A 25178-nucleotide genomic window follows, 5' to 3' on the forward strand; every position below is an offset into this window, starting at 1 on the left:
GTTAGGCAACTTTGTCAAGCAAGTCTCAGAAGCAAATCTCTCGACCATTGCTCATGGTAAGTATACCATTTGGTAGCTCCAATCAAGCTCAATGCAACACACATGTGTTTTGCCAGAAAGATGCAGCCTTTATTGTTCAATGCATTGGTGGCCGACTGGGATGTTCAGCAGCTCCAGCCGAGATTCTGACCTATTATAGTAGGTTGCTCCGATCAATTTCCCACAGTTAAGCAGCGAGGCCGTCGGGCAATGCCTGAGAGTGCCTGTATATGGCAAGTGCTCACCTGGCCTCGGCTTCTCGTGCATGATTTATGTGTCACTCTACATGTAATGATCTACAGATCATGCAACAGCCCAAATATATATTATATGCACTTCTTGTGCTCGATTTCCCCCCAAACCTCTGTAGCATGTCCCAAGTGTCCACGTCCTCCACTCATGCAGCCTCGAGAGGGCACCCACAAATGCCACCTGAGGGTGAGCAGCTTCGCCGTGGTTTGTTCCCATTCTTCTTGTTACAGTAGTGACACGTCACAGGCAGTAATCGGTGGCAGGATAGCTCACTTAGAAGCTGTCCTGCAACAGATCAGTGTCTCAGAATACTATGAATGAGTAGCTGAATATTCTATACAGAATTTGAAGAACAACATAAGAATGATAATCCTTCAGCAGAGGATTGTGAGGGGCTGTATACTGCCCTTGTGGGCCTGAAGATACCGTGGTTCACTCGCAAAAACCATACAAATTGGCTACACAATTATAGAAAGAACAAACAAGCAAATCAGCAGAAAAGAGCTCAAGCTGGTATGTTGAAGTCACATATACTTGAGGATCAATTGCATTATTGAGATATTGCTATCAGCATGTGAAGTACAGCTCCTCAAGCAATGGCTCAAACAGGTGCCAAATCCTACCTTGTCAGAACTCAAGCAGTGGGCTATATGTCTGGGGATCAAGACTGCCCACTTGGTGGAGCAAATTGAACAACTGCAACAAGTGAGTATACAGCTCTGATTCAACTACAGGACAATGACAGACATTAACATGAGTGATTCCTAGGAGCAAAACAGTTCTGAACTACCTCAGTTCATTCAAGGATCATCCATGTATAGTTATGATGATGCTCTCAGCCACCCCTCCTTTATACAAGATAATGGTTCTCAGGTTGTGCCCCAGTATTACTAGGCATCCTATTTCCTCAACATGAACTACACTTTACATTATATCATTTTCATCCAGTATATCCAATACTTGTACAGTCATGCATGAAAAGTAGTTACAATTCTTCAGAAAGTATACACACATTTGACTGCTACTCTAACTACACCCAATATCTACGGGGCAGTATACTCGAAGTCCGGGAACTGATCCCCATAAGGATCAGGACCGAAGGCGCCATACTGCATCGACGCATCGATCTCAGGGTACCGCTCGAACCTACGCACCATCCCGGATTAATACACCGACAAAGCGAAGAAGGCGATGGAATACGCACGCGCTAGCGTCACCGTCGCCGTTTATCCTCGGAAGGTACGGCGCTTGAATCTCGCGGTTGCGGAGTTTGTCCCAGTCGACTTCGGAGAACCACCGGTGCGCGAACACGTCGCCCGCGCCGTGTCGCAAGTTGCCGTATCGTTTTGAGGGGTCGGCCTCCATGAGCTGCGAAGACGCGTCAGCGGCTGACAGGTTCCGAGCACATGCGCGCGACGTACCTTCAGGATCAGGTCTTTCGCGTTGGGATGGAAGTCTGGCCATTTGATGTATGCGGGACCGACGGTGATCTTCTCATACAGCTTGACGGGGCTGATGTCGGGCTCGTGGAACGGCGGGAGCCCGGAGAGCATCTCGAACGTTAGTACGCCGAGGGCGTACCAGTCGACCGACTTGTTGTAGCGCGCGTTGCCGATAATCTGAGAACCGCGCGCCGATCAGCATCCGTTCGCAGTCTACATATTTATTGACAACGAAGTATTGGGCGCGCCTTATATAGATGAAGGCGAGATGCATGTGCTTCGCGCGCAAACATGCCTCGAGCTGTCTCATTCACCTCCTCAATTACATGAGGTACTCGATGACCGCGGAGACGGCTCCGCCCGCCCACCTTGCACTTTGCAAAGTGCACTTACCTCTGGCGCCAGGTAATCCGGTGTCCCGCATAGCGTCCACACGGTCGTCTCGCACCATCGCGCGAACCCGAAGTCTGCAATTTTGATGTGGCCGTCGAAGTTAAGGAGGATATTCTCCGGCTTGAGGTCGCGGTAGATGATGTCGAGGGAGTGTAGGTAGTTGAGCGCGAGGGCAACTTCCGCGGCATAGAACTTGGCTACCGGGTCGGGGAAACGCTGCTGATGTATCAGCTGAGCTGTGTGGTATGGAGGGAGATGGGTCAAAAGGGAAGACACGACTGGAAGTCGCGAAGAGCGTCGACGGCACTCAGAATAGAAGGGCCCGCCGGAAACGCATGAAAGGAAGTTGGTGAAGGTGATGATGGGAGGAAGAGGACAGAAAGAGAAGATGTAAATGGCGATCGTAATGAGACACGCACGTTGGATCTCCTTAAAAGCGTGAAGAGTTCCCCACCAGGAACGAAGTCCATGACCATATACAAATTTGTTGAGTCCTGGAACGTCCCCCATAGGTTGATGATGAACGGATGCTGAAGACCACGGGTACACAAGGATTAGAGATGCATGAAGGGTGAGCAGAGGGAATGGTTATAGCGCACCTGGACCGCGCAGAGCATTCTTTGCTCATTGCGCGTGTGTGATACCTGCTTGGTCCGCACGATCTTCTCTTTGAGCATCACCTTGACCGCATAGAAGCGCAGGTTATGCTTCGAGCGCACTGTATGCGGATATTAGTCCTCAGAACACGCAGATCACTACCGCAAGGGCATGAACGGCGAAGACAAGGCCCAGAAAGATCGCAGGTAACGCGGTCATATTGAATATTCGAGTAAACACGAACCGAGGTGAACTCGACCAAAACTCCCTGTCCCGAGTGTCCTCTGGATGATGAAGTCGCCCAGGCGGTACGAGCCTTTTGGTCGCAGCGCCAGAAACCTCGCGGGTAGGGCATCCTCAACGTACATACTCTCCTCCCTATCGTTCCGGTCTCTCCTCTGCGCAGTTGCGCTTGCACCTGCGCTCGCGGCCGGAATGGAGGTCGCCGCGGGGACCGGCTTCGGGATGTTCGAGTTGTTGTTGCTGTACCCGCTCAGCGATGTGCACTCGGTCGAGATGCTTCCGCGCTGATACGCGCCGTACTCGCTCGCATACGGGTACGCAGACGTCGAGAGGGTATTGGAGGTGGATGCGTAGGAAGACGCAGGCGAGGCAGGGAGGGCGGTGGCTGAGGCGGTACCGCCTGTGGCTAGGTTCGCATGTGAGTGTGCGGGCTTGGGCGAAGAGACCTGCAGGTGCCCGAGCTTGTCGGTCATGCGCTTAAACATCGACATCGCGTCGCAGACCGTCCAGGTGTAGCGAGGGAGTCGTAGGGGAGGGGAAGGAGGAGAGGATGGTTGTGTACAAGACGCCCGCGCTCTGGTCGTCCTTGTCTTGTTCGACCTGCCATTGTTCCCAAATGGGCATATCCAGCCCCCGGTCACCTCATGTCAGGGCCTCGGCGCACAGCGACAGCGAGAGCGAGCAATTCGTCGAGGACCTGCTGAGCAAGGCTGCACAAAGCTGTGGCAAGCAGTTGACTGGAGCGAAGAGAAGTGTTGCGCCGCGTGAAGCAGGCCTGAAACACTGGTCCAAATCGGGCGAGTCCAAACTCGCTAATAGTTACTTCAAAACATGAGTACAACCTGTCTGGCGAACTTTATGGACAATCAGCCAACTCGAAGCCGCAAACAGTTCGAGATGCGCTGAGCTACGACCGGAATCCAATAGGTTAGTAACAGATGATGCTAGTACAGTTACACACAAAGCTGACTTCGTCTTCCTACACCGTTCATCAATGAGGCTCAACGAGAGCCAAAGGCACCACACATTCGTACGCACCCAGTCATCGTGATCAGACTCGCGTATGTTGCTCTTGTCGTAAAGCGGCTGCCACTCGCGCGTCTAGCCGGTGACACACCCATAGAACCGCCAGGACGTGTGCGACACCCGACACCGCCAGCATCGACAGCAAGGTAGCAGCAACGACGAGGAAGCGCGTTTCCACAATGCTCTGGGTACTCCCGCCGGACCCCAGGGCGAGGCGCTCCCAACAGAACGCGATATAGTATATGACGAACGTTATCGAGGCCCTGCGCATATGTCATTCACTCAATTGCCCATGCGCTAGCAGACCTGACGTACCAGACAAACCATGCGTCAGGGACGGCAAACAGAAGGGGGATGGAGGCCCAGCGGGACTGGTTGACGGTATGCTGCGACGTCAGCAAATGATCAGTACCTAACTGAAGATCGCGTGCGGACCGAAATACACACCGCAAGCCACACCTTACCGTTGCCGATGACCGTGTACTCTTTGAGGTGGGTGCGCAATAACACGGCCACAGCCGAGCACACCATACTTGCAAACACGCAGACGATGCCGCATATCACGCTCATGTCGACGATTCCGGGGAACGCAGACAGTAAACCGATGGTGATCCTGTACGACGGAATCAAACGAATCAGCGGATACACACAACGAGGTAGACAGTGACGCCGGACGGGACGTACGCGTTGTATACGGTGGAACAGCCGAGGAAGACTTTCCATCGGCCCCGGCAGCGCGCTACGAAGACATTCCAGTCCTTCTCGAGAGCCACTTCGTTGTCGCCATCGACGTGACGCCGAACTTCCTCGTAGTAATCGTTGTAGAGGATCGCGGGCCAGTGGACGAGCATGATGTGTCTATACGAGGCGTACAGCCAAAGGGACGGTGAAGGCATGCTTAGCATGGCAGGATCCACGGCGGGGAAGTGCAGTAGATCTGTTGCGCGCGAGAGGGCATTCATATCTGCGTGGATAGTTAGGGAGGATTCAGCCTTATATACCTTTCATACCAGCCTACGTTCGGGGAGAGAGGACGGTGTCTCGGCATGCCCAGTAGACGCCTGCGAGCGCCGAGGTACTTGTGAGCGTTCACTGGACGCTGTATGGATGGCGAGTATTGGGCGAGTACTTACGTTGCAATGATCCAAGCTGAGAACCAAGCAAATGGGTGCCCAAGAACATCGTCTGATATCACATCCTGTAGCCACGGATCACTGTCGGGACGAGGATCCGCACGAGCGTCCAGTGCCACTGTGTCCGTGCTTAGAAATACACAAGTTTCTCCACTGATGAAGTCGGAAACGCGGCGCAAGAAAATACGCACCTATCTGCTGAGTGCCAGCTTCCACCATGAATGTAGTAGGCTTCCTGACTGCGGGCATACGAGGGCCACATTAACGAGATCCTTGCTTGGAGACACGTACGTAGGCATTAGCCGTTTGCTATACACTAGACAGGTTCGAGAAAGTTGCCACGGTAGATACGCTGGTCGTATACGGGCCCAGCAACCCCAGGGGACAAATATCAACCACCGTTTCCTCCTATCTGGCCATGATGCCTTTGTGAGCAACACTTTGCTAGTGTGCGACGCAATAGTACTCACAAGTCACCGTCGCACGCGCAGCCCACACTGCCAGTGTGCCATACCACGAGTATGAGTGACTCCGTAACGGTACACTGGAGCGGTACCGTGATAATGGCGAGACGCTTCCGATCCTCGGCGTGCTAGTATAGCATGCACTACTGGGACTTCGGACAAGCGGAGCCAGGGTGAGGGCGAGTGCGCGACGACATAGTACTGGCCGAGGCTTGCTTGGAGCTGATTCCACGTGGGAAGCGGCCGGGTGTTGCGTGAACCAGTACACAGCGTTATATCGCATAAGATTGTCTTGTCCTCGCCGAGTATAACATTCAGCTGCAATAGTGTCATGAGGGGCCTCACACAACGCCACTGCGACTGCTCTGCATCTTTGCTCTGGTCTCCGGGTAGGCAGACCCCATACTCTCAGTTCCCCCCATTCTTCGCATCGCCCTCGACACTTCCTTGCTCTACGCTCGTCACGGTCAGGCGAGTTGAATACCTAATCAGCATATTGGAGAACGTAACGCACCAGTGGACGTCCGTTGTATTGAGGTCGGGGATGCAAAAGCAAGCAGCGCAGAGGTTGCCAAGGTGTATATAGACTGAGCTCTCACACGCGGCCGGCGGCGGGCGCGCCACGCGGAGTAGCCTGGAGTAGCTGAATCAGTACTCCAGTACTGTGGTCCCTTAGAAGTATGTTGATTCCGTCGAGAGCATGAAAAGCACCCTCGAGCTAGTAGCCGTGAAGATCCCATGGTCTGAGGCGTTTCGCAGCGACGTTGAGGCACCCTCGGATGAACTGAACTTTGCATAGACTGTCAAATATCTCGGCGCAAAGTACTGTGGGGTTTCCATGGATTATGGACGGTCACAATACATGGAGTTGGAAGGTGGAGGACACAAGAGCAGGATCGTGTCGCGTCAAACGCGTCGTGCGCGACGAGACTTATGCGCGTCTTTCGGAGATCGACCTGCTTATGTAACTCCGCAACGAGAGGGAGGAGGAGGAGGGCCCGTCGACTGTACATAAGTACTGTCACTGTTGACCCGCATATTGAAACAAAGTATCTTTGCTCTGTGACAACACGTACGTCTCAGCGTTGCTGCTGGCCGCTGCAGTACTGAGGATTTGGCGCAGTCTGTCCACTTATATGTCGATGTGGCTGTTGAGTGGTGGCAGGGCTGGCAATCATCGATTCTGAGACCAGTTATGTGCTCAGGAACTGAGCAACTGATTTCAATAACACTACCGATAGCGAACTTGAACCACTCTCATCACTTAGCATCGCAGTCTGGTCGCAAGACTTGATGTCTCCGAGGAATAGCGTCTGCACAGGGCAGCGTACCCCGACTCTTCCTCAGGAGCTCTGCGAAGCGGTCATTGACTTCGCGTGGGAGGACTCTTCTACGTTGAAGACATGTAGTCTTGTATCGCGTGCATGGCTACCGACATCCCGCATGCACAAATTCTCGTTTGCCAGATTTGGCGAACACGGGGACATTATCTCTTTCCAGGCGATAATTTCTTCGCCACTATTGGATTCATACCGTATACCTTGCCTTGTGCGTGATCTCTGCTTGGGCAAAGAGGAGGAGGAAGAGATCGTGGATAGCCAGCCGTCGGTGCTGCATGACGCGGAGCTACTCAGCCTGCTCGAGAAGTTTACCACGGTGCAGACGTTGCGACTGAACTACGTCTGCTGGTCACTATACACTGTCTTGCCTGCAGTATCGGACGCCGTCACAGTAATCGCGAGTCAGGTATGTGCTCCTTGCCGCCCGCTTAGGCCTGCACGCTCTGCATGCGTGGGTTGCTGATAATCTTTCACCGTGGACATTACAGGTGGCCTGCCTTCATCTGCACTGGTCCGATTCCGACGATAGTGAAGACTTGGTCCATATACTCTCTTCATCGCCTCGAAGGTCTTCCGTCTACTTCACTAGTTATACTTTACAAGATAGCAACCTTCCGTGGCCTAGGCTCACGAGGGAACCCATCAACCCGACGATCAGCATCGGCAGGATGGTAGCCCATTGGGACTCTTACATCAGGTTCTACTCAGCGATGCTCAAAACATATGCACTCCGCTGGCCGTTTGCGGCTACCATCGAACGACTCACTCTGACCGAAGACGCACTTGGACATCCTTTGTTCGATCGGCCGCCGTATTCCATTGAGCTGGAACAGGAGTTGTCATGGAGGGAAAGTGAGATGTCTGTGCTGAGGTTTGGTGCCCGCAGCTCTGGACGAGATGACAAGGGTATGCCGCCCGACCCAGGCAATACATCGTGGTGTCTGACTGCCCCTTAGGCTTCACTGCTACCACTCTAAACATCCGGTCCATAGAGATCAACGCCCCTACGATACTGCGGTCTAAGACCATCTTCTCGAAGTCCTTGACGAAGCTGTTGGAATGGAGAGCGCTGCTCACGCCCCGTATGCGCTTCATTCTAGACGGGTCCGAACCCGAGAGCGCTGTTCCGGAGCAGTGCGCCGGACTGGACCATACCCTCGCTGGTCTGGCAGCCGAAGACCACGACATGGGGATCTCCTTCGACGTGCAATGTACCCCTGAACGTCTCGCGAACTGGATCGCGGCCATCTCGGCTTGCTTCCCTACCCTCGTCGCTTGCGGAACGCGCGTCGAGATGGTCTGCAGTACCACGAGAGATTGTCCAAAAGGCGATCGGCGTCCCGTCGCCGAGCATAGGTGGTCGTAGCGTATCGCGCTGAGAGTTCCTGCATACCACTGCATGTCTGTGTAAGTACAATATGATCGCGGTCGTGCTGCCAGCTGGTGCGCTCATTGCGCCTCTGTTCACAGATTACAATACCCATTCATTTCACCTCGTCCTAGTATTATGTGTGCGTTTCGCTTTTGCGTCGAGGACACAAGCCTTGCCGTTCCGTCGCGTTGTTCACGCTTGCACTCATGTCTTCACTGTTTTGGATCTCCTTCCATCTTCTCGCCGACGTTGCTCGAACGTTGCATCGACAGTGCATCGTCTCCTGCTCAGGAGTTCCTTCCATTTGTACGTGGCCACGATAGTTTTATCGCCACATTACTACTGTACACACAAGCAGCTACTATCGTTACCCCAATAAATTCCAATTCTCTTACTGTACATGTACACACCGGGCCCGAACATTTTGAGAAAACGGGCGTGCACGGGGAACCTTTATCGGGCATGTTCGGAATCCGAACATGTGGGGAATATGAAGTATTTTCCGTCGAAAAGTCAAAATGTTCGGCATTTTTCGCCGAACATGCTACGAACATGCTGAAATTTGCAGTTAATTTCTCATTTTAGGAGAGATCTTCTACCTGCGAACATGCTCGTTATTGTTTCCCCGTGCAGGCCCGTTTTCTCAGGATGTTCGGGGTCCGAAAAAAGTGATTTGCCCCCGGTGACATACCCACGCTCTCGCTCCGACGACGAGCATATACTGTAGCGAACCCCACAACCCGGATGGGGGTGTGACGTGTGACAGGCTGTACACGATCCGGCGCAGCGGCGGGGACGCGTGTGACGTGTGATGCGCCCCCGGATGGCGGTCTTGTCGCTGTGCCCGCCGCAGGCGCCGCTCCTAGCGCCTAGCGACAGTGTTGGCGCCGGCGGCGGGGTCGGGTGTGACGAGTAACATGACATCCTCGCCGCGGCGGGCGGCGGGCTTGTGACGCGTGACATCCGGGTTGTAGGGTTCGCTACAGTACCCAGCTTGAACCTGACAACCCGTGTACGCACCGTAACCATCCGTTTACTGCTATGTAGAATGATGACTACATAGGAATCAAGGGATTCTCTTCAAAGTCTTCACTTCGGTTCTACATATCTGTCGGCTTTGGTTGGCGAGCGCAAACCTGAGGATGGCGTGGCCTCAAGTTCTGTCTTCGGATTTTCTTTCAAGGTCATGGGTCGTTTGTCTAGTAAGCGGCGCTGACCCGCGCTCGCCTCGCCGCGCTGACGGCTGTCATATTCAGTATGCCGTCCATCCTGCGCTAAAGTCTTCCTCACCTAGTTTTTCCCTTCACTTATCGACTAAGGATCCAGATGCTAGCTAGCGGATCGCCAGTCGTGACGAATTGTCTCGGATGCCCCCGGGGCGGAACGTCGCACGACGTACCACCGTAAGTAGTACTTTTTCTTGCCGTAAACTGATGACTTATAAGCGGCAGAGAGCGGAAAGAAATAATCGTTACCAAGAACAAAGAATGGTACGCTCTAGAACGAGACAGTGCTACTACGACGTAGCACCGCCGGTGAGCTTCCGCGCTGAGCGCTGAGCGCTGACCGGTGAACAAGAAATGATTTATTCCACACATGATCGAAATTTGACTTCACCCTGGAAACAAATAATGAGATTCAGAGACGACGAGATACTTACTGTATATAGCGGTATCCACCTTGTCATCATTGACAGAATCACGGTGACGTCTCTCGCTGCGGCCTTAAAGCAGCCATGATCTGCCCGTCTAACCGGTGGCACGCCCACAGCACTGCTAGGACGTGCGCGACACCCGAAGCCGCCAGCACCGACAGTAAGGTAGCCGCGAAGATGTAGAAGCGCGTTTCCGCAACATTCTGTGTGCCCGCGCTAGATCCCTGGGCAAGGCGCTCCCAGGAGAAGGCGACGAAGAACACGACGAACATGCTTGACGCCCTGTACAACAGTCACTGATCGGTGCATCCGTATACCAGTAATCGAATAGGTCAATGGACGTACCATACAAACCAAGCATCTGGGATGGCGAACAGAAGCGGGATGGAGGTCCAGCGCGGTTGAACGGCGGTGTGCTTCGATAGCAGCGTACTTATCATTAGTTCCTGACCGAAGATGGTGCGTGCCGGAAGACACACCACGAGCCACACTTTCCCATTGACAGGGTCCTTATGTTCTTTCAGGTGAATGCGTAACAGCACCGCAGCAGCCGAGCAGACCGTGCTAGTCAACAAGCAGACGATGCCACTTATCACGATCATGTCCACAACGCCAGGGAATGCGGATAGAAGGCCGATAATGATACTGTGTCATCGTCCAGTCAGTACTGGGGTCTGGTATGCATTATGGAAAGATGGTGTAGCTAGACGTGACGTACTCGTTGTACACGGCGCAACAGCCGAGGAAGAATTTCCATCGGCGCCGACAGCGCGTTACGAAGACGGACCAGGCCTTCTCGAGGTCAGCTTGAGGATCATCCTCTGCGTGGCGCCGAGCTTCGCTGTAGTATTCGTCGTAGAGGAGCACGGGCCAGTGGACGAGCATGACGTGTCTATAGAAGGTATACAAACAACGCACTGCCAGAGAGGGCGACGGAACGAGCATGCTGAATATGTGATGGACCGCGACGGGAAGAGAGTGGCTCCTTTAGGCGGGGGTGGAAGGGGGGGAACACACGTCAGTGCAAACAATCCTAAAGGCGTTCCGGCCGCCTTTTATGCTGTGAGTATGGAGACTACTGTTTTGGGGTTTGTCAACGTTCCACGAGTGCTGTATAACCCGAATTTGCACAACGTAGAGGCTATACTGCGAGCAAGCACCGGGAAACCACATACGCAAGAAGTCTCGGCAGTAGGTCTGGACGAATCGACCCCACAAGACTGCATAACACGATGGAGTCACTTTGACCCACCGTTTGAGCAAAGTCCGGTTTGCCATTAGCGGCGACGACACTGGAGTCAGCGTACACAGGCTGAGTAGGGTGCTGTGCGACCGGTATTGGCAGTAGTGGCTATTCGCCTGCGAGGCTGCTTGGGCGCCGGGATCGGGGTTGGCGGAGACCGATCGGCTCTCGGAGGACCTAACATTCAACGTACAACGTTGTCAACGACGATAACATACGTGTGCAGCGTAGATCTGTGAATTACTCAAAGCTGGAAGTCAGCACGAAGACTTTGTTGAGAGGAATGCAAGACCCGATCAGTAGGTCGTGCGTGAGTACTTACCAGGCTCCCGACTGAGTGCGGACCTATGTTGCATTGCTTGACGAGGCAACACTTGAACTGCGAACTTCAGCGAGATTGATGGAGACATGGACCTGTATGAGCGATCTATTAGCTGCATAGCCACGGCCACGGAAAATGGTCATTATTCACCTCATGACACATACATGTACTAGCTCGACGTGAGCACTTGAGTACTTGTTCATTCACCGTACTATGTAGACAGCTTCTCGTCGCGACGCGTGATCCGCAGGAAAGTCGCGCGATCATTTGCCTCGATGTTGGGCGACATGCACAATCCTGTCGACGTTGTTGAACTTCGCGGGCCGCCATCGCGTAACATGTCATGATCGCGTAGGGAATTTAATGGGTTCTGCGTGCAGTCTTCGATCCGTGCGCATGCTGCGCGTTCGTTGCATTCTGCTGGGCGGTCAGCCACATGAACAGCAGACAAAGACGCAGGGGACAAGAAGAGACATACGTGGCATTTCTGCCTTCGCGTTTCCAACAGCCGCTTCGTGGTAGTCGGCAGCCAGGCAAGCGCATTGCTCGCGCCGTTCCAGTTTACGTGCCTAGTGGCGTCGACCGTGACGGCTGGTCCAGCGCAGGACAGTTAGCTTGAACGGGGCCATACACGCCGAGGATACCTACCAGCTACCTTCCTCATTCACGTAATGGTCTCGCTGCCCGCGATGTGGGCTTGCCAGTCGGTATCTTAAGTGATCAGTCCTTCAGGCCGGCTATAGCTGTACCATACGTGTGAGTGTTAGTCCACAGAAGGGGTACGATCGTACTACTCGGATCTGGCCGTCTTCATGACACGTATTCAGAGGCATGACGGCACGAGTGGCGAACCCAGATGTTTGAGCGTTCGAGCGTATGGAAGAGCAGGATGTCGGTCTGTGGCAAGTCCATGTGGCGTGAGATTTCGAGGCGGCGACATGAGAACACAGAAAGTGTGCATTCAAAATGCATACTCCTGCCAGACGGCTATGTAATAGTATGTATAGCTACAACAGTGATCAGCGAGCGCATCACGGAATGCGAAGGCAGTAGAGGTTGACAGGTGCAGGACTCGGGTCGCCGCATGTTATATGCGCCAAACATAACCAAATACGCGCATGCCAGCGTCTTTGAGTCGATGATCGCACTCGAGTCGCCACGTTCGAACGTTAACCCTGTCCAAGGTACTGGCGCTCTGCCTTAATACTGCAAGATAGCTGAGTCTTGTCATCGTCTAGGCGACACGCTCGTCAACGAATATGCTGTCCGCCCACAACGTTCCGGGCAACACTAGACGACTTACTCTGATCGAAGTCTTGAAGCTGGATCCAACTACTCGACCAACACCCGCCTTGTGTATTGATTTTTTCGGGGTGGTCCTTCGTCAACTCACGCAGAAACATGGCGACTGCGATTGACCATTGGTCCGCAATACTCACGTTCATACTCTTCGTCCTCTCCAGTACGTTTCTCGCAGTTTGCCTTCCATACGTCGTCTGTAATCCGTTTCTTTCACTCGATTTTCAGATGCAGCCGTCATTTTCCCGGTCCGGGTTCCTATACCAGCCTTGCTCGTCCACCGTACCCGACAACTCCTCGTCGCGACTCGCGTCCTGGCCGAGAACCATTCCCCCATACGGAAGACGCACCTCCATTTCAACTTCATTACAGTGCCACTCGTCTCCGTCTTGCTTCCGTTGGCGACGGGCGCGATCGACGGGACAGTCGTGCGAGATGGCATCGTGGGCGCGAACGGGGTGCAGCCCTTGGATATCATGGCACTGTTCATCTCCCTGGTGAGTGCTCCCTTCCTCGCCCTACGCCTAGGCTTCATCTGGTGATTACTTCCAGGCGTATCTCAGCATCTCACTCGACGCTACCGGGCTGCTGCGCTTCCTTGCGTTCTGGGTCGTACGTAAGGGCGGGGGCTCCGGCAGGAGGCTGTTCACTTATCTGTATGTGTTCTTCCTGGTGTGCGGAGTGATAGTAGGGAATGTACGTGCCGCGACCAGACACCGCGTACTGTGTCGGCTCACCCTCCGTGCTGGTTAGGACCCAGTCATCCTATCTGGAACGGCCTTCCTCGCATATCTCACGCGTGTTTCAGGGTGAGTACCATCTCTTCGTGACGCACCGCCAGCCTCCAAGACCTATGTCGACAATCGCGCACTCTACTGTGACGAATCTGTCTATCTCTGGCTTTGAAGTGGTGGACTAGCCTATTTCATTGCACATTGACGCTGAATCGTGTATCACAGAGTGGCCAACCCGAAGGCGTGGCTATTCTCGCAGTTCGCTGCTGCCAACATGGGTACGTCGTTTCTGTTCTCGCTTCATCGCGCCTGGCGTCATTGAGGGTGGAGGTCAGCACGTGGACGTGCTCTACATGCTCCGGTGGTGCATATATGCGTGGATTCACGACGCTATCAACGCAGATACGCACGTTTCCTTGACTTTGTTTCAGGTGTATCCTCAGCCGATTATCTGTTCATGCGCGTCCATGTTCCAGTCACATTTTGAGAGAAAGCCCTCGATCTCTCACTGTACTGACGGGAGCGCGATCGTCGTTCCGTACGGGACGCGTATTCATTTGCATTTTCATCTATTGGTGCCCTGCTGCAGCGCGAAACGCTTGCGGTTTCTCATAGTTCTGATCCAAAATACTGACGAAAGCCAGCATCTCTGACTTGATGCTCCCCACAGCTTCCGTCGTCCTCGTGTCTTCCAACCCGACCAACCTCGTCCTCAGCGGCGCCTTCGCGCTCAAATGGACGTCCTACATCGCCCACGTCGTCCTTCCCTTCCTCGCCGCCGCGGCCACCGTATACCCGCTGCTTCTCTACATGTTCCGCGCTTCGGACCTCATCCCCGACTCCCTGGACCTCGATCTAGATGAGGTGGGCGACATGCGAGAGTGCGTAGCTGCGCCCCGTAACGCTGAGGATGATTGATACGATGCGGAACTGCACAGGACGCTCGTCGACAAAGGAGGCGCTATCTTCGGAAGCTGCTTGGTGTTCGTGACTCTTGGTGTGCTCGTCGGCACGAGCACGGTCGGCGTACCCGTCTGGGAGGTGACCGTCCCGCCGGCGTGCATCATGCTCGCTCGAGACGTCTGGTGGGACTGGTCCCGGCACCAATCCTTGAAAAGCGCGAGTAGCCGCTCCACGTCTGTGACGGACACGCAGCCCGCCGAGGGCATGGAGCGGGCGGCACGCGAGGAGTCGGGCAGCGGGAAGATCACCAAAGACAGCATCGAGCTGCAGGAGCCCAGAGAGCAACGCCTCTCGCGAGACGCGCCTCCCCGCGTACCATCGACCCTCGCCGGTGTTGTACGGCAAACGTTCACGCGTATAAAGAATACGTTCCCCACAGTCTCCTCTATTGCGTCCCGCCTCCCGATCCCGCTCCTCCCCTTCGCGTTTCTCACCTTCATCCTCGTCAACGCGCTGTCTACGCAAGGCTGGGTGAGCCTCTTCGCAGGATGGTGGGGCGCATGGGTTCGCGCGACTGGCACATTGGGCGCCGTGGGTGGGATGGGTTTCCTCTCGTGCATCTTCTGTAATGTCAGTCGCCCGCGTTACGTCTTCGTTCCACTTGCTGACTTGCTGATGGATCTGTATATCCGTTAGGTCTGCGGTACGAACATTGGCGCAACGATCCTCCTCGCCCGCCTCCTCCAGCTCTGGATCGCCGCCGCCTCGCCATCAGAGCGCGAACAGTACGGCGCCGTCTACGCGCTCGCGCTCGGCTCCAACTTTGGCGCGTTCACGCTGACGTTCAGCGCGTCGCTCGCGGGACTGCTGTGGAGGCGCATCCTCAGGCAGAAGGGCATACACGTACGCGCGCGGGAGTTCCTGAGGATTAACCTCCCGATCGCTGGGGTCGCGATGACGGTGGGGTGTGTGGTGCTTGTTGGTGAAGTGTATGTGATATACAAGTAAGTAGTCTTATATATTAAGTGTGAGGACAGCATTCATAATTCATCCGGCATACACACAAGTGACAGGTGACAGAAGTGCAGAGATCCGCAGGGAGCAAACTCGGATCATGATTGCGCAGATTATGCGGAATCCCGGGAAGCGAGGGCAGAAAGTAACTTGATAACCGTCGTACCGAACGTTCGCGAAGCTGCCGTCGTGCACATGTCCGCCTTTCCGCGCCATGAGATGACCAGTGCGGCCATCACTTCTCCTCACCGCGTCCGAGTCGAGCTTCAAGGCCTCACTATACTCACACTGTTAATGCTTGTCCACCGTGTGTCACGGAGTAAGCCACGATGAGCGGCCACACCTCGAACCTTCCGATAACGCTACGGCATGTCGGATGTACACAGAGTCAAGAGCGTCATCCAACTACACCGAGTGCCTTGCGGTGCGCTGTACACAAGTGATGCGGCTGTTGGGCCGTACCTGTCGCCCTGAACGAGGTGTACGCAGGACCGTCCCAGTTCAAAGTACAGTGACACAGTCATAAACCCCAGGCCCATACGTGCAACAGACGCGATGCTGTTTGGCCCCCTTTGACCAGCCATCTCCGGGACTGATCAGTCCCGATAGCTATGTAGTGTGTAGGCTATCCCAGTGCTTTATTTTTCTGACCATTGAATCCGATATCATATTCAGGACGCTTCGTTTGCTTTCACAGCACGAAGTATGGAGAGAATCAGGCTCGATATGCTGTATCCGCATGTAGTCCTCAGGCTGCCAGCCGGTGTCACGGAGACGTCCATGCGCATCGCGCGGAAATGAGAACCATCGTCCAAAAATACTGTAGCAACGCGGTGAAGGCATGGGACACCGGAAACACGGCGCAGAATGACCTCGTTCTGACGCGTGTTTTCCTGTCGCCGACATTAAGTAGAGTCGGATCTACGCACATTTAGACGTTGGTCGCCGGAGCTGCCTCTTTAGGCCTTAGGGACTGCCTAAGGGAGACTAGCCTTAATTAACGGGCCAGGTTCGTCTTCGAGGACAATAATCGACCGTCTTAGATTTGATCAAGATGAAGATGCGTATCTCATTGATTCATTCGACGACATTGTGTACTACCGTAGTAGATGCTCGTATGGTCACACCGCGTTGTCAGTGGGCGAGTTAGCAGCGCACGCTTTACCCGCCGACCTGGCAGTGTATCACATTCCGCGTCGCTGTCGCGTTTGTGGTGGTGCTCGTGCAGGCCTGAGCCACCGCGGATCCGGATCGAGTTCGGTGGAAGGCGGCCCGGGTGGGGATGATCACGATGCATGACATGCCGCGCGAACTGTGGCTGTGAGTTCGCGGAGGTTTGCGGCTGTTCTCTCGCCGCTCTGATCCGATAACACTGGAAGCCCAGTAGCAGTAGTCTCCCCAGGCAGACGTAGACAATTCCTTCAACCTTCGTCCCTCAGGATATCCTTGTCTGATGTTGCCTCTTTTGCCCACCTGCTGTGTACAGTGCCGTGCCAATTGGAAGGATGTCGATGACCACTGGTCTAGTGCGGGCTATCTTTGATATGAGTGTGCCTCGCGAATCGTGTCTGTTAACCTAGTAAGTTTGCCAAGTATGACCTCTCATCCCCTACACAGCCGCTCCCTCCGCTTCCCATCCATCGCCCCGTCAGGCACTCACGATCCTGCTTATAAGGCTTCCCCAGAGCACGGCAAATACTCTCACTCTGTTCCCTCATCCGTCTTTACTCCGAAGTGCACCAACATAAACCCACTCGTCAGCGTCGTCGCTGTTTCCTCCCTCCTCGGGAGAGTACCCGATACGCTGGCCGGGCTCCTCAGCCGAGGACCGTTCTTTGCCTACACACTCGTCGTGCTCCTCCATTGGCCAGTGACCGTCTACAGCGGTTACTACGACGATGCTCGGCGCCACGCAGAAGACGAAGACGGGACAAGCTTCAGCAAGGACTGGGCCGACTTTCGGGAGGGCTGCAGCGCACGTTGGGAAGTCGTCCTCGGTTTCTGCACGGTCTACAACGCGTATGCTGCTACTGCTCGTCCATGTACCCTCTAGGCTGATGCACTCAAGTCTCACAGGATCACAATAGGCATGCTTTCCGCACTGCCTGGCATCGTCGACGTCAGTATCATCTGCGGGATCGTGTGCATGTTCGCAAGTGTGGTGTGCTTCGCGATAGCCATGCTGCTTCGCACGCACTTGAAGAAGCACGAGGATCCTGCCCGCGGAAAGGTTCGGCTCGCGGTGAGTCTTCCGGTGTGCAAAAGATTATTAATGAGATTAACTTTGATTTCCCAGCGCACCACCGAATCCCGTTGGACGTCAGTTCCGCTTCTCTTCGCCATCCCGGATGCGTGGTTCGTCTGGTAAGCGCGACAGTGACACCGCCAACGCGCATACATACTCACCCGTCGGACATCCGCACAGGGCCTCCATCGCGTTCTTCGCGTTCTGTCTCACGTTCTACTGGGGACGCCTCGCGCACGCACCCGGCGGTGCCTGCGGGGCGCCCATTCCACAGATCGCGGTGGGCGCGCGCTTCTACGTTGCTGCCTCCGCCGCGTTCTCTGTGCTCGTCGCGTCGGGCTTCGCGCACGTCGCGTTAGTCATGTGGGCCTGTCATCGGCCGGTCGCACGAGACGCGGCTACGCCCGCGGCGAACATGCCATAGCGATAGCGCGGTATATATGGCGTGGTATGTATTGAACCGCTGGACGGCCGGCAGCAGATACGGACGCGCTTCGACATTGACAGTGATACGATAGGAACCTTGGTAGGTCGCTGCACCGGCCCCGGCGAAGCCTGGCGCCGCACTGCAGGGGCGCAGCCTACCAGGCCCGAGCCGTAGCCATGGGATCAGCGCCGTGGCGGGAGCATCTGCACTGCTTCGTTGGACGTCATTCTTGCCAGATCCGCGCCCTGGCGTTCAAAATTCAGAGGTCGACATTCACTAGTGATCAAGAAGGCAGATCCACGACTGTGCCGTGTTGTACAAAGACGATCACACTGCCCAGCCACCGCACCTTCGGTGTAGTGTGTTTTTATTGATCTCTCTTACTGTTACTGGAGGGCGATCGCGAAGCCCTATCATGTAGACGCTAATTATCCGTGCATACTACTACAATCAATCAGGTCGTTGGTATCTAGCTGTGCTTGGGCTCGGCGCACCTCCGTAGACGTGACTCCGCCGGGTGGGATGGGATTATAGAGACCTATAGCGCATGTATAGTAGAGCTATGAGCGTTTATTTACGGTCTATGTACAGTCTTTGATCAAGGTAGTATGGTAGTTGCACACACCATCCAGTGAGCGCGGCTGCAGCTGGGTACAGACAAAACCCAGCCACGCTGCGAACCTCCGCGAAACATCCGCGCGTTGTGAGTGAACACTTCACTGTGAGTACAGCCTACAGCCTGCGCCGTCGGTCCAAGCGGCTGCTCGAGTATTCAGGCGCAATGACGCGGAACAACACCGCGTGCCAACCCTGTGCCCTCAGGCTGTGCGCTTGCGCCTTGAGCTAAGCTTTGACAAAAGTAATTCGGAGGCAATTGAGCCCGTTAAGTTACCCAAGAGCGCGAGCAGGAGTGGCCACACATGCACGTCCACGCACTGAGGGCTTCGCGAGAGACATCCTCGATGTCAATCTCTCGAATGCCGGCATGACTCACGACTACGTGCCAGAACATACACGCGAACAAGCATGCATGGAGTGAGAAGTAAAGCGTATTATATCAGTACAGATAGACGCATACATTGCAGCATACCATCCTGCGACAATAATCGAGGAGCACCCCTACGGACATCAAAGACGCCAATCCACGAAGTGATCCATATCGAAGCGCACGAAGGCAAGCATGTAGTCGACGGTTGTGCCGCCTTCCTCCTCATCCTCTCCCGCCTCTTGCTCTTGCTCCTCCGCGAAATGCACCTCCGTGTCTTCAGCAACCGCCTCGTCCACCGGGATGTCCTCGAACGCAACCCGTTTTTGCTCCTTGTCCGCGCCGCCCTCCGCGCCAAAGTCGCGCTCATCCTCGCCGATGAGTTCGACCTCCTCTCGCGCCGCCACCGCCGCCGCAAGCGCGTCAGCCTCGTCCTCGACGTCGCCCAGCGCCTTCGTCAGCTCCTTCTCTGCCTCGTTGGACAGCAGCGAGTGCCAGTCGAACTCGCCCTTCTGGATGACGATGTTATCGAGCGTCCGCTTCTGGTTCGCCTTTCGCAGCAGTGCCTCTTCGACGGTGTGCGTCGAGATGAAGCGATAGATGTGCACGTCCCGGATTTGTCCGATACGGTGGGCCCTATAGTCGGGTTAGGGCATGGCAGGCACAACGGAGCAGGGCGATGCTCACCTATCCTCACATTGGCGGTCCATTTGTGGATTGAAGTCGCTGTCATAGAAAACGACAGTGTCTGCGCCGGTCAGACTGGACAGAAGTCGTCAGTATACACGGGAGCTGCCAGCATAGAAACCACGCACTTGATGCCGACACCTCCGGATCGTGACGAGGCAATGAAACAGAATACGCGTGAATCCGAGTTGAATCGCTCCGTGATGTACTGCCGGTCCTCGATCTTCGTAGCACCATCGAGGCGCAGGTACAGATATCCGTGAAAGTTCAGGAACGTTTCCAGTATATCCAGTATCCTCGTCATCTGGGTGAAAATAAGGATGCGGTGGCCGCCCGCTTTGCGTTCTCGCAGAAGCCGCGCGAGTTCTTGCAGTTTACCGCAGTCGTACTGCAGCAGGGACGGATCTGGGAACGCAATCTGCAACTTGACAGCGGCACGATGGAGAGTCTGGTCGAACTTGGCATCCCGCTGTACGGCTAAGACGCTCTCTTCACGACCAGCAAGTGTGATACGAGGAAGATCCCGCGCGATGACAGCTGGTGTGACGAACGCGAACCTGGCGATGGTGTCGGCCATCTCCTCAGCTCGTCCAGCATACGACTTGACGGCGGAGTTTATCCTGTCGAGCACAGTCCAAGGCCGCTTTTCCATCGACGACAGTGGGAGCAAGGGAGAGTACAGCCGCTGACTGATGCGGATGAGTTCTTCACCATAGATCGGCTGCGGCGAGCATCGCAGCCTGTTGATGTATCCAAAATGACTCCACTTCGCGATCTCCGAAGCCCGCTGGGACCATTCTCGATAGCGCCTGAACCCGGAAATTGTCCGCGTGTCGTATGGCGGTGGCTCGCCCGGGAGCTCAGTAATCATGGGTAACCGCGGTGTCCCATCCAGGGACCGTATCTCGGCAGAAGCGAAGGAAGACGTGTTCTGCTTCTGAATGAACTGCAGGCCGAGTAGGTCCAAGTTACAGTAATCGTTATCACTGGCAGCAAAAAGGCGCCGGCGAACGAGGAGCTCTTTGATTTCGAAGTCGGCGATGGCGGAGCGTTCCATGGCGAAGGAGGTGACGATCGGGCGAACCTCGAATAGGTCCGGATGGTTGACGACCTTCCTCAGCTGCATGAGGATGTTCGCGATCTTCTGGTAGACACCCGACTGCAGGTCGTACCTAGTGTCTGCACGGGCCATGAACTCGTCGTACAGGAATCGCTGTCGTTTGGATAAGGGGCACATGACGAGGTGTTCGAATTTCTGTGGCAGCTCCTTCTCGACATCCCGCTTGAGCCGACGTAAGAGGTAGGGACGTAGCACCATGTGGAGTTTCGAGACGCGCTGTTGTGTCTCATCGTCCATGGTTCCCATCTCGATCGCCTTCTCAAGAGGGTCTGTGTTCAAGTCAGATAACAGGCAATTCATAGAGGAACCGAGGACGTACTCGCAAACCACTCGCCGAATTCTTTGAGGTTGGCAAAGTTGCTTCCTGACATCAAGAACTGCAACAGCGCCCACAGCTCCGTGAGGTTGTTCTGCAGCGGTGTGCCGGTCAAGAGGAGGCGTCGAAAGGAGCGGAACATGAGAAGGATATTCCATCGCTGCGACCGGAAGTTCTTGATCATGTGCGCCTCATCGAGGATCATGTAGTACCACGCCTTGCGTTTGAAAACATGCGCGTCTCGGCTTGCGAGCGTGTACGAGGTCACGCAGACGTTGAAGTGGTACTTGTTGTTCCACCCCTGGCGCAGCTCCTTCCGCTGTTTCGTGCTTCCATGGTAGCTGAGGACCTTGAAGCCGGGGAGAAACTTCTTGAACTCCATCTCCCAGTTCAGCAAAACGCTCGTGGGAACTATGATCAGGTGAGGGCCCCAGATTCCGCGTTCGCAGGCAAGATGAGCAAGGAGGGAGATCGTCTGGATTGTCTTCCTATGGTACTCGTGTTCAGCATCCGACTTTCTAAATACAGAAGGATGCGTTGAGCTTACCCAAGGCCCATCTCATCAGCTAAGATGCCGTTGAGGTTGTTTATATGAAGACTGGCCAACCACTCCAAGCCTGCTTGCTGATACGGCCGCAGATTGCCACGGAGGAGGAAGGGTGCTTTGACAGGCGACGACGGATCCCATTCGACTGGTGCGACGGCATACGGCCTCAAGTAAACAGGTATTGATGACAGCTCTTCCTCTGCTTCGGCAGCAACGTCCTCGGCATCGTTCTCCGTCGGAGTCATCTCTAGTGCAGCCAAATCCGGTTGAGGTTCCTGCGGAGATGTCACCATTTCGTCGTCTGGAACGAAATCTGACGATGGTGCAACATCCTCATGCGGAAGATCCTCCGCCATAGACTGCGACTCGGACGTGCCTACATCCTGGCTATCCTCGGGAACAGGGGTGGCTTGGTCAATATCCATATGGTCGAGGGTTCCGCCATTCGTCAGATGGGCAGACACAGACGAAGGTCCCACCTCACCATCCACACTCGAGGTAGTCTTCGTGACCGCAACGGAAATGGCTTCATCGTCATGCGCCGAGAAGTCAAACGAACCGGACGAGGCAGCGAACGGGAATATGTCGCCCCAATCAGCCTTGCCAGGGCTATAGCTGGGCGGTATGGGTGTCTCCGAATCCGCATACTCGATGTAGTGTTCCACAGTAGGCGTCGGGCTAGGCGAAGGTGTTCGAACCGGTATAGACTCGACGTGTATACTGGTCGATACACTTCGACTGCGTCGCGACTGGGACGCGATCCCTGAGTCGGGCTCAGGAGTTTGTTCCACGGACGCGTTTTCGGTCGTCGTCGGTCCCAAGGACGATCTAGACCGAGAGCTCGGACTGCGAGGCATCGACTCTGCGCCATCACCGAGTAGGAGACTGATATCAGCGCCTTCCTCTGGTTCGGACTCGTCGCTCTCCTCGCCCTCTTCGTCAGAGACAGCTGCGCCATCTGCCTCACTCGACAATGCGTCGTCTGGCTCCGGCGACGCCGATGCCCAGCGACTAAGTGCCGCCGATACGCTGCTGGACCGGCTGCGCGGGGTTGCCTTGCTCAGATCCAGCTGTTGAGCGGTCAAGATCTGGCCAGACTGGTCGAGGATGGCATCCAGGTGTTCCTGCCCGCGTATCCGTTCCTCCTCCTCGCGCCTGAGCTGCTCCTCCCTGCGAATATGCTACCACGACGCTCAGTCATCACGAGTCACGCGTGAGAGTACTGGGCACTCACATGGACAGCCTTCTTCCACTCGTCGATGACGTGCCTGATCGTCGCCTTCGCGAGCGCACGCAGCCGCTTCTCTTCCTGCAGCTTCAGCTTGTCGTCCTTCACCGCTCGGCCCTCCCAGTATGCCCGCACCCTGCTTGCAACCTGGGCAGCGACCTGTCGACCGCTGGTAGGGCGATGCGTAGCACGGTCCTTGACAGCCTCGATAATATGCGACCATGTATCTTGACTGGTGTTCATGTTTGGCCCTCTCTGGGGAGGACTGACAGGCAGAGAATCGTCGCCGACGCTCTCCGGGAAGAACCGCCCCTCCTCGCGCAGTTCCCCTACGCGTCGCCAAAAGTCTGCAACTTGCTGGATGCGATCCTGGATAGCATCCTCGTTCACGTCGTTGCCGTCCAGCGTGGTATACGACGAGAGCAGCGCAGACAGCGAGGATCCGAAGCGTGGCGGGGGTGGCCTCTGCACGGGGCTCGAATACACCGGATCTGGACGGCGAACGATGAGTTTGATGCGCTTGAGGGGACTTGTGCTCGGTGAAGTAGGCTCAGCCCGACGAGTAGCAGAACGGGCACCATTGGGCGACAACTTGCGCTTTGTGGGTTTGCGACGGCTGGACAGAGTCGCGGATATCGACTCCGGAGGATGCTTCGTATGCGACAACGGTGCGTCTTCTGGACCGGCAGCGGAGAAAGATCGGCCGTTCGACTCGATTCGTCGCCTTTTTGCAGGGGGTAAATCCTCCACTTCAGCTGCGCTATCCCGTGCGTTCTTGACTCGTTGTTGACGTTTTATGGGAGAAACAGAGGGTGGGTCCTCGGTGACGGCCTTTGCCTTGCCCTTGCCCTTACCAACGTATGTACTGACGCTGGCAGGAACTTCTGGAGGAGGCATCAGGCGCGATGGTCTGGGCCTCACAGGAGCAGATATCGACGGCGTTGAGGCGGTGGGAGCAGGAGCTGTGACGGCGTCATTGTCCTGCCCTTTCTTCTTTGAACGAACTGTCTTCGACGGTGCTGCAGTTGTCTTCAAAGCTTGCAAACGCTCGGTGCGAGCCTTTCGCGTGAGCCGTGATGAGCTTGCACTCTTCGAGTCCTCGACCAAATCGTACTGCGATTTATACTAGTGAAGAAAATGAGCATTGCACACACTACGGTCACAGTTTTGGCAACAACTCGGCGATGACTCCGCTGCACCACACCGTTGATGAGACAAGTATGAGCGCAATCTGCGGTCGGTTGATCCCGCCAGAGGGTGCTCGCCCAAACTCTTCTGGTGAGTGAAAGAAAGACGGGCACCCTGGCAGATTGCGCACACACGTCCGACGACAAGGGTATCTTCTGGTCGAACGATGTCACATCACCAGACCAAATGAGCGAGCGCGGACCGTCAGCACAGGTGTCCATAGTTAGTGCACTTGCTGAACTCTGACAGTCGATGCCAAAACTCTGTGTGGAGTAAGACGTACCTCGCGAAATACGGTCGAGCTGTCCTGTTTGGCAATCTTATATGCAGCGTCAAAGAAGAACGCCTCGCTCGCGTCGGATAACACACCTTGGGATCGTACGAAACCAATGTCACGAACTTCTCGAGGTGAAAGCGTTCGCGCACCTACAAATTAGGTTAGAACTCGCGCCTCCACGGATATGAGATATGATCCTTAGGGAGAGCATATCATCACACGCAGATAAAATGAGGAACGTACGTATGTATCATGCCTGTCAGAGACCTGGTCCAACTCTGTTTGCCTATCCTGCACCATGCGAGCGCGTTCGCGCGCGACGCGTTCCTCTACGCCACTCGCCTTTGCCCCGTTCTCCGCCGGATGGTCCGCATCCTGTCTGTGCCTAGCATCTCTTGCGACTCCAGAGGGTCCTGAGTGCCCGAAACGTCCCCTAGTGTTCATCGCGCGGGGACACGCATGGGCAAGCGCGTGAGAAGAGGTCTTGTCGGTCGATCTGCGCAGATACTGAACGGTTTTACGAGATTCTTGAACTAGAAGCCTCCCAGGATGATATAGAGACGAAAAGAACAGTCAGAGGACGTGTTGAGGCCGCCAGTGCTCGGCGTACGCGAATGAGAGTTAGAGCATCCATATTCGTGAGCATCCAGGAGGTTGTTTGGTCGGTACAAACAACGGGATGCGCGCG

At 55.2% G+C, this 25178-nt stretch overlaps 6 protein-coding genes across 6 annotated transcripts; 3 read left to right on the forward strand and 3 right to left on the reverse strand.

The window, feature by feature from the left end:
* Positions 1-1290: 1290 nt before the first annotated feature.
* On the reverse strand, positions 1291-3704 carry B0H18DRAFT_1002265 (kinase-like domain-containing protein). Its single transcript, XM_048028357.1, has 7 exons — positions 2968-3704; positions 2726-2844; positions 2546-2656; positions 2127-2342; positions 1713-1910; positions 1496-1659; positions 1291-1437 (listed from the first exon to the last, which is right to left on the reverse strand). The coding sequence occupies exons 1-7, from the start codon at positions 3455-3457 to the stop codon at positions 1335-1337; spliced, it is 1401 nt and encodes a 466-aa protein (XP_047894442.1). The 5' UTR covers positions 3458-3704; the 3' UTR covers positions 1291-1334.
* Positions 3705-6614: 2910 nt separating this feature from the next.
* Positions 6615-8657, forward strand: B0H18DRAFT_1002270 (uncharacterized protein). The gene is given in 6 exon segments (XM_048028358.1): positions 6615-6661; positions 6713-7335; positions 7418-7835; positions 7886-8314; positions 8325-8336; positions 8483-8657. The coding sequence occupies 3 exon segments, from the start codon at positions 6883-6885 to the stop codon at positions 8293-8295; spliced, it is 1281 nt and encodes a 426-aa protein (XP_047894443.1). The 5' UTR covers positions 6615-6661; positions 6713-6882; the 3' UTR covers positions 8296-8314; positions 8325-8336; positions 8483-8657.
* A 1342-nt stretch (positions 8658-9999) lies between these two features.
* On the reverse strand, positions 10000-10840 carry B0H18DRAFT_1118326 (uncharacterized protein; the record flags this gene model as incomplete). The annotated part of the gene is made up of 4 exons (XM_048033773.1): positions 10000-10237; positions 10301-10371; positions 10435-10600; positions 10674-10840. The coding sequence occupies 4 exons, from the start codon at positions 10838-10840 to the stop codon at positions 10000-10002; spliced, it is 642 nt and encodes a 213-aa protein (XP_047894444.1).
* Positions 10841-12921: 2081 nt separating this feature from the next.
* Positions 12922-15464, forward strand: B0H18DRAFT_1084659 (uncharacterized protein; the record flags this gene model as incomplete). Its single annotated transcript, XM_048031818.1, has 9 exons — positions 12922-13014; positions 13164-13316; positions 13372-13515; positions 13573-13628; positions 13779-13831; positions 14224-14434; positions 14492-14689; positions 14795-15086; positions 15153-15464. 9 exons carry the CDS (start codon positions 12922-12924, stop codon positions 15462-15464), a joined length of 1512 nt encoding a protein of 503 aa, XP_047894445.1.
* A 1416-nt stretch (positions 15465-16880) lies between these two features.
* On the forward strand, positions 16881-18229 carry B0H18DRAFT_273662 (uncharacterized protein). The gene is made up of 4 exons (XM_048037368.1): positions 16881-17489; positions 17547-17700; positions 17767-17834; positions 17896-18229. The coding sequence occupies exons 1-4, from the start codon at positions 17065-17067 to the stop codon at positions 18137-18139; spliced, it is 891 nt and encodes a 296-aa protein (XP_047894446.1). The 5' UTR covers positions 16881-17064; the 3' UTR covers positions 18140-18229.
* A 945-nt stretch (positions 18230-19174) lies between these two features.
* Positions 19175-25122, reverse strand: B0H18DRAFT_1002308 (SNF2 family N-terminal domain-containing protein). The gene is made up of 9 exons (XM_048028359.1): positions 24734-25122; positions 24583-24639; positions 24497-24532; positions 23032-24150; positions 21798-22978; positions 21254-21738; positions 19943-21203; positions 19815-19889; positions 19175-19763 (listed from the first exon to the last, which is right to left on the reverse strand). Exons 1-9 carry the CDS (start codon positions 24932-24934, stop codon positions 19271-19273), a joined length of 4908 nt encoding a protein of 1635 aa, XP_047894447.1. The 5' UTR covers positions 24935-25122; the 3' UTR covers positions 19175-19270.
* Between the last annotated feature and the right edge of the window lie 56 nt (positions 25123-25178).

This window comes from Fomitopsis serialis (genome assembly GCF_022376445.1).
Source record: "Fomitopsis serialis strain Sig1Antser10 chromosome Unknown B0H18scaffold_26, whole genome shotgun sequence".
Lineage (NCBI taxonomy): Eukaryota > Fungi > Basidiomycota > Agaricomycetes > Polyporales > Fomitopsidaceae > Fomitopsis > Fomitopsis serialis.

Excerpts from the sequence above, each read along its gene's own strand:
- B0H18DRAFT_273662 (XM_048037368.1), top strand. The coding sequence starts at position 17,065 with ATGACCTCTCATCCCCTACACAGCCGCTCCCTCCGCTTCCCATCCATC. Across the intron at positions 17,490-17,546 it reads TTCTGCACGGTCTACAACGC|GATCACAATAGGCATGCTTT; the intron begins GTATGCTGCTAC and ends CAAGTCTCACAG. Across the intron at positions 17,701-17,766 it reads AGGATCCTGCCCGCGGAAAG|CGCACCACCGAATCCCGTTG; the intron begins GTTCGGCTCGCG and ends TTGATTTCCCAG.
- B0H18DRAFT_1002308 (XM_048028359.1), bottom strand. The coding sequence starts at position 24,934 with ATGAACACTAGGGGACGTTTCGGGCACTCAGGACCCTCTGGAGTCGCA. Across the intron at positions 21,204-21,253 it reads ATTCGGCGAGTGGTTTGCGA|ACCCTCTTGAGAAGGCGATC; the intron begins GTACGTCCTCGG and ends ACTTGAACACAG. Across the intron at positions 19,890-19,942 it reads TCCGGAGGTGTCGGCATCAA|TCTGACCGGCGCAGACACTG; the intron begins GTGCGTGGTTTC and ends ACTTCTGTCCAG.
- B0H18DRAFT_1002270 (XM_048028358.1), top strand. The coding sequence starts at position 6,883 with ATGTCTCCGAGGAATAGCGTCTGCACAGGGCAGCGTACCCCGACTCTT. Across the intron at positions 7,336-7,417 it reads TCACAGTAATCGCGAGTCAG|GTGGCCTGCCTTCATCTGCA; the intron begins GTATGTGCTCCT and ends TGGACATTACAG. Across the intron at positions 7,836-7,885 it reads CTCTGGACGAGATGACAAGG|GCTTCACTGCTACCACTCTA; the intron begins GTATGCCGCCCG and ends ACTGCCCCTTAG.
- B0H18DRAFT_1002265 (XM_048028357.1), bottom strand. The coding sequence starts at position 3,457 with ATGTCGATGTTTAAGCGCATGACCGACAAGCTCGGGCACCTGCAGGTC. Across the intron at positions 1,911-2,126 it reads CGGATTACCTGGCGCCAGAG|ATTATCGGCAACGCGCGCTA; the intron begins GTAAGTGCACTT and ends CGCGGTTCTCAG. Across the intron at positions 1,438-1,495 it reads GGCGACGGTGACGCTAGCGC|GTTCGAGCGGTACCCTGAGA; the intron begins GTGCGTATTCCA and ends GATGGTGCGTAG.